Source organism: Ictidomys tridecemlineatus, unplaced genomic scaffold (assembly GCF_052094955.1).
Source record: "Ictidomys tridecemlineatus isolate mIctTri1 unplaced genomic scaffold, mIctTri1.hap1 Scaffold_45, whole genome shotgun sequence".
NCBI classification, from domain to species: Eukaryota; Metazoa; Chordata; class Mammalia; order Rodentia; family Sciuridae; genus Ictidomys; species Ictidomys tridecemlineatus.
In genome coordinates this window covers 1003560-1010995 of record NW_027522913.1, presented here as the reverse complement: position 1 = coordinate 1010995, position 7436 = coordinate 1003560, and the positions used below count along the sequence as shown (strand labels likewise).

Genomic DNA, 7436 nt, shown 5'->3' with positions numbered 1-7436 from the left:
AGTCCTGCTTAACTACAGTGATGAATGTTTTTCTTTCTTTTACCAGGCACTCACAAGAATTACAGTTAAGTGTTAAGTAACTTTTATTATTCCAATTTTGTTTTGCTTTTTAAAAGCATCTTGAAATCCTGATAGAGTTGCCATAATTTTGATCCTATAAATTTGTGATTGTGTTGAATTATTTAACTTGAATCATAATTTCTAAATTCAAGCCTTTAATAAAAAAGAAAGATAACCGATAACACAATATTTAATCAATGATTTAATTATCATATTGGAAATTAAAATTACACACAGTTTAAAATACTACAAAACATAAAATAAAAAAATTACCAAATAACACTTTACATTACTAGGAAAATATTTCACTTTCAAGGTCAACATTTAAAGTTGCCACATATTTTTTTCCATTAAAATATTTTTAAAAATTTAATTAATAAGAAATGCATGATATATTTAGTGTAATATATAGTATTTCTGCTTTATATATTGTAAATACATGTAATAAAAAGAAAAATAAGTGCAAAGAAAAATTTAAGGGTTTAGAAAATCTAAATGGAAAATCAAAATATTTTTCTTTAAATGGGCATATTGAAAGATACTGGTTTGCCATTGACAAAATTAGATGTTAAAATTGACATTTATCTTTAAGGAAAAGGAAATAATGGGAATTTGATTTCTCACTGCATTTTATTAAGCAGAAAGAATTTAATCTCTATTTCACTTTACTATATATCAAGCACTTTGTAAGAGATTATAATTAGAAATTCATTGTATCAATTAATCTTCAAATAACCTTATATTGCTATTACTGCATCAATTTACATCTGAGGAAATTGTCAAATTTGCAAAATAATTTTTAAGAGTCTCATGTTAAGATATACAAATAAAAATTGAAGCAATGTTGCAATTTTAAATTAAATTCAACTATTGATTGTCAGAAGTACATTTTACCCTAACCATTGCAAAGTGTGAGACATCTCTATAGAATTGTGACATCATTTTAATATTTCTATCATGATGCATTATACACATGAGATATCTCATCATCCATCATTATGTTCATTTAATTTGAACATTGTTTTACCCACAGATAGCTCTCTGCTCTCTCATGCCAGGGTTAGACTGTTTGGGAGACACGGAGATGGAGTGACAGAAAATAGCACCTGGAGCTTCCCCCAGCAAAGGTGGAAGAAAAGCTTCTTACATGAGACCTTCAGGCCCAGGCCCTGAAAGTAAGGAGAAAAAGCTTCACTTAGAGGTAGCCTTGGGAGGGTTTAGGCAGGAGGGGTGGAAAATACCATCTTAGTGGAAAATAAGATAGTAGGCAGGGTGTGGTCTTGAGCCAGGAAGTAGAGGGGGTGATCTAATAAGGCAGGCCTGCCATGAGGAATAAAAGGGAATGGACAGGGAGAAGGTCAGACTTTGTACAATGAATCTGTCTTTGGGGATTAGTAGAGTGGGCAGGCCAAGATTGTGGGGTTGGATGTCCAATACAAAGGATATGATATCACATAGACAGAATTAGGGGGTCCTGGATGCCCAGTGGAGTGCAACTGTGTACAGGAGTGATGTGGAGCTGCTAGCAGGAAGTAGCCCAGGGAGTTGAAGACCCTCTTCTTGGCTGTATAGGTCCCACATATGGCAGGGAGTTGGTCAGCATTCACTGAGGTATTGACTGAAGGGCCAGAGAGCACCCCTGGGAATGAGGTAGGCTATATGAATGAGACTAAATCAGCTCTTAACACCCCTGTATCCCAGATCAGCCCAGGTCCATGTATCAGAATGCTGAATGGGACTCACTGTGTGCCAGGCCCAACTGGGCTGACCTGGGAACTCTGGTTTCCGTCCACTCAGCAGTTCCCCAAGACTACTTAGGAAGGTCTACCAATAGTGCCTGCCTCCTGGCCTCACTACCTGTGTCTGGCTACCCTAAGGAGGGTCATCAGGGGCCATGGGAAGCCTCCATCAGAACAAGGCATCAGACTGCCATCAAACAAGGCAGGTCAGTGCCACCATCATTTCAGTCTCTATCCTCCCACACCAGGGCAAGGATATGGATTCCACCCAGAGATAGGAAAGACTATTAGACTTAGCTGCTAAGGCTGGAAGCTATGTGAAAAGGGTAGGCAAGAAGTGGCCCTGAAACAACCTCTGCAGAGATGGCCATCCTTAGAGCTGAGAACTTGCTGGGGTATGCATATGAGAGGGGAGACGCATCTCTAGAGTCCAGCTAACTGCCTATGGCCAGTATAAGAGGGCAATGCAGGTTTGAATAAATAAATTATAGTGCATTTTCTGGAAGGGATTCCACACACACTAGTAAAGCATGATGAATAAGAATAGTTTCAAATGTGCAAAATGTTTAAAATATAGTGACAAAGGAAGAAACTTCAGCACAAAACACATAGTGTAGTGGGACCCAGCCAGACCCACATACTCCAGAGATGATGTAGAGAGATGCAGAGGTGTGGGACTGTGTGCCCATCCTGCTGGCTGAGCTTCCAGTGCTGGCTCTGTGACTGCCTGTCCTTTAAAGCACTTAACCCAAGGTGAGGATCACTTTCCTTCATTTGTCTGGTTCAGAGTTGGTCTGAAGGCCAGAAATGAATGGAAAAATGAGTAAATGGTGGTGAATAAATGCAAACATCTAGAATTTGGTCACAAAGAGGATGCTAGTGACCTTGATCAGGGTGTAGGTGCAGCTAGCAACAGGGCAAGGACACTAAAAGGTGCAGAGACTGGCCCCTGAGAGAATTCTCATGGGGCTGGAGAGGAGATACAGTGCACAGTTCTTAGGACTTATACCATGGGTGGCTCCAAAAGTTGGGCAGACTTGCTTAAGGGTCAGAGGTCAGGGCCCACCAGGCTAGGTACCTAGAAGCATGAACTTCACTGACCAGGCACAACCAAATACCTAGGGCCCTCAGTAACCCTATGACAGGGTTGGAGTAGGTATCACTTGCTCATATACTCCCTCCACTACACACACACACACACACACACACACACACACACACACACACTCACTCATATTCTCTCTCTCTCTCTCTCTCTCTCTCTCTCTCTCTCTCTCTCTCCCCCTCCCCCCCTCTCTCTCCCCTCTCTCTCTCTCTCTCTCTCTCTCTCAATGCCTTCCTCCTCCTGACCCTTCTTCCGGATGTACAGACTGAGAACCCCTGAGGAGAAATTCTAGACCACAGGCCCAGGACTGCACAAGTGCTCATTCTGCCTCTCTACTATCCTGGCTTTGCCTGCTGGACCCCTCTTGGTGCTGTAGTGGCTGCCATAGGCATCCATGCCACAAAGCCAGAATTTCAAGCCAGGGCAGGAGCAAGGGGAGGGGGAGATTCTCAGGATTGGGCAGCAGAGGGAGGGTGAGTCCAGGGCCTGAACAGTTTGGGAAGGCTTGGTTCCACAAGCCCTGACCCTCACAGACAGCTTATCACTTGCATCAAACAAGGGCAATAAACTGTGCCCCTCTCTTCTGGGTGGACTCCTGGAATCCCCTCATCCTCTTTGCCCAACTCATCTTCTACCCACACATATTCACCACCCCCATTCCTGATAACAAGTCTGTCCACAGAATTCAGGGCACACCAATGCCATTGGCTTCCCAAACTCTTAAATTCAGAGCCCACTTCAATTCCTTATCCAATGGTAGTTGTGGGTACAAAAGAGAAATAGGAGCAAGATAAAAAGAAAACTGCTACACAAAAGGCCTGCCAAGAACTTCAGATACTTGCCAACAAGGAGCTCCTAACTCCCAGGGAACCAGTGTGTCCAAGAAAATAGGTGCTCATAATTTCTAAGACATTGCTGAAGGGAAATGAGACAGAGCATCTTGTACCAGTTAGAGGTGGAAAAATGGTTTATCAAGGCTTCAGCACTGAGGGGACTTGGGTTCTGATGTACACATAGGTGACCAATTTGTGGCCTGAGAACATAGTGATTCTTTAAAGTGTGTGGCACAGAAGGTCACCTGCCATCTTCCTTTGGTGACAGGGAAGTCATTATTTATTGGGAGTATTTCATTCAGTTGTGGATATTAGCAGTAAAACTAGGTCCTGTATTGAGACTTTCTCTGTGAGGCAGTGACTAGCAGGGTTAGAGATCCAGCCACTCTGTGACCATGAATGAATGGTGAGTCTGTGGCCCAGCCCCACCCTACCGGCTCATGCAGTCCCTGAGCTCCAGTATCTTTAATCTACCATGGAAGTTAGCAGGGTTGGAGCTCAGGGCCTATGGTCATGCCTGTGTCACCATGGGCAGGGGCTGTGGAGGGGTCTCAATGAGTGCCCCGCTCCTGTGGGAGTTTTCTGTGGCTGCTGAAATAGATCACTGCACTACAGTGGCTCAAAAAAACATGCATTTATTCTGTCACAGGCCTGGAGGTCAGAAGTCCAAAATGCATCTTGGGGATCTAGAACCAAGGTGTTGGGAGGCCAGGCTCCTTCTTGGGACTCAGGAAGAGACCATTGCCTGACCTTTTCCAGCTCCCAGAGGATACCACATCCCTGGACTCCTGATCCATTCCTATAATTTCAAAGCCAGCTGTGCAGCATCTACAAATCTATTTTTCTGGCTTTCTCTGCCCCTCCCCTCTCTCCTCTTCTCTTTCCCTCTCCCTCTCCCATCTTCTCTTATTTCTCTTTCCCTACTTTCTCTCTCCCTCATCTCCTTCCATTCTCACATTCCTTCTCTTATACTGACCTCCCACCTCCTTCTTTCCCCTACCTTGGACCATCCAGATAATTTGGGATAATCCTCCATCTCAGGCCCTTAACATCATCCCCTGGGCAAAGTCCCTGTGATTACAGACCATAATACATTCACAGGTTCCAGGATTCGGAAGTACTATTCTTAGGGGGCCCTCATTCAGTTGAGCTCAGCTTTGATCCTAATTCCCTGGGGATTAGAGCAGATTTCACCTCAATTCCTCTCCCTTTATATTTCTGTCCATCCCCAATCTGGGTATTTCTGGGGCTAGCCCAGGCTCATCCCTGCCCACATCCCTGGTCTTCCACAGTCCCTACTTTGTCTAGGATCACAGATATGATTTTAGTCATATCTCTGAGACGTTTCCTTCCCATGACTCCCTGGGTCTACTTCTCTGTCACCAAACTGCCCTTGGAGGAAGATCTTATGAGGATCTTCAGTCTGTGATGGAGACACCATGGCCCAGAGTCTCTGGGTGATTTGTCTGTCAGAAGTAGATCACTGGGCTGTCATCTCCCTACTCATACCAGTATCAGCACCTCTCCAAGGACTCCTGGACTCCATGCCCTCCCTTCCCACCTCAAGCCCAGAATCTCTGGTCATGTCCTCTCTCCACACTTCCCATGGCTCTGATAGCCTTCAAGTGGCTTCATCCAAGGATCCTCTCACTTTCCTCCTCTGTTGATCTTGACCCTGAACACTCCATGCCACTCTCACCATCCTGAAACTCTTCACCCTTCTGGGCCCCTCTTTTTGGTCCTCTATGCTGGTGCTGCCCTGTCAGAACTATTGGGAACTGGCTCCTTGTGTACTCTGGGCCTGTTGCTTCTTTGCCTGCTCAATCTCTTAGCCTTGCTGGGGATTGATGGCTTCTGGAAACTGGTATTTTGGCTCTCCTTGTGGCAGCCCTGTTCCAGGATGGGCTTACCATTCTGAATTCCCACTGGAGGCAGGCACCCAGTGACAAGGGTTGTGTCTCCAGCAGCCTGTCCTCAGAGGTTCAGTTGGGTTCTGGATTGGACCTTATTGAGCCCTCCATGTTTGCTGTTTCACTGTAAAGTTGCTCCCAGTTCTGCTGCAGGTATGATCTCACCAGCCATGACCTGTCAATATAGTGACCTTGGCTGAGGGTTGCTTTCAGGGAAACTCTGAGCTGGTATCTGACATGTTTTATATCATGTGATCCAGACTACTTGGAGGCAGATGTCATATGTCATGCAGTCAGGGAACAGACTCTGGTCACAGAGATATTTGCTCAGGACTGCAGCAGGCAGGAGAGCTGGGCTTCAAACCCAGGTTTGTGGTTTCAGAGCTTCCAAGGCCCTGCCTGGACCACTATGTGCACTTGAGCATCAGTGCTGCTCTGATGGGGCAGGTTAGTGTCAGGCTAGGCCTTAGCCCACAGGATGTTCAAAGACTCGCTGTCTCCAGGTCACAAGGAAAGGGAACCCATGCTTGTTCCCATTCCCTTCCACTGAGGCAGGTTGCTGTTTGTGCTTTGTGAAGCTGTTGTGGAAGCCACATCTGTTTCCCTGTGACAGCAAGGTGTGATTCCTAACTGCCCCTGCTGTGGCCTCTCTACCTTGGCACCCCACTGAGGGCCTCCTACCCTGCCAACCGGCTCTAGGTGTCTCCCCAGTCTCTTCCACTGCTGTGGCATGGTTTCTTTTTATCCTTCATCCTGGACAGTGCTGGAACACTGACCCTGCCTTGGTTTATTGTAGCTGCACCTTGTGGGGCCTCCCATGCCCAGTTGTAGGTTGAGAAGGCAGATCAAAGAGGCTGAAGTGAGCAGGGTATCTGGGCCTACTATCCCCTGATGTGAGGGCAGGAAGGGATGTTGAGAGCAGTTCCCTTTGGGAGTCAGGCCTCCCCCAGAAGGAACCACTTTATTGTTTATTGCTGGGATCAATCTTTATCTGGAGCCCAGCTCAGCTGCCCAGCATCCTGACCTAGTGCATGAGGGGTCTCTCCATGGCTTCCATTCTGTGCCCCTTTCCCCTTCCAGGCTCCTGCATGTACCCTGGGCTCCACTGCCTTGGGTGTGAGTCTCTTAGGAATTGAGGAGGAATATCAAGGCCAAGAGGCCAGGCTCAGTGCCCACTCCCTCCCCTTTTTGGGAAGGCTTGGGTGCACAGCCTGTAGTGTATGGAGGGTGTGGTAAGCTGCCAGACCCTCCCAAGACTCCCATCTTCTTGTGCTCTGTCCTTCTGTTGTTGCTTTGGCCTTGTAACACTGGTTGAAGCTGTGCCAGGCCCAGGCCTCAGTGCTGCATGTTGGGAAGGGTAGATTAAGTGGCAGCGCTCTTTATAGAGGGCACTTTCTTGGCCTTCTGAAACTGGTCTTTATGGCCTCCCTGACTTTGAGGGAGGGCCAGTGCTCCTGGTCCTGCCCTATCCACTGAAGAGGCAAAGGGGGCTAGATCTCTGGAAAGCAAACAGAGTTTGGAGGGGTCTGCAGGCTTTGGGGTGTGCTGCTTTCTGGCTGTTCACCCCTTATCTTGATGGGCTTATGAGCTAAGATCTGAGCACTGGGATGGGCTGGGGTAGGTTTTCCAGCAGGTGGACTTCAACAAATGACCCGGCCGCATGAGCTCCAGGCCCATCAACTTCTCTGTAGTCCTGAAACTATCGAATGTCAACTTGCAGGAAAAAGCATACCGGGTGAGTTGCCCTCTAAGTCTCTGTAGATGGGCCTAGGGCTGTGCTGCATTGAGG

General features: G+C 46.7%; 1 protein-coding gene across 6 annotated transcripts in view; it reads left to right on the top strand.

Moving 5' to 3' along the window:
- Positions 1-389: 389 nt before the first annotated feature.
- LOC144373638 (nucleolar complex protein 2 homolog) overlaps positions 390-7436 on the top strand; it is a 10573-nt gene continuing 3526 nt past the window's right edge. Inside the window, exons 1-2 of one of the 6 annotated variants that reach the window (XM_078036673.1) lie at positions 390-1235; positions 7269-7382. In XM_078036673.1, coding sequence (XP_077892799.1) covers positions 7308-7382 — 75 coding nt within the window. In that variant the 5' untranslated portion in view covers positions 390-1235; positions 7269-7307. Of the gene's footprint in view, positions 1236-3168; positions 7383-7436 lie in introns of all 6 variants that reach the window. The other 5 variants (XM_078036674.1, XM_078036675.1, XR_013433230.1 and 2 more) reach the window with 5 other exon arrangements.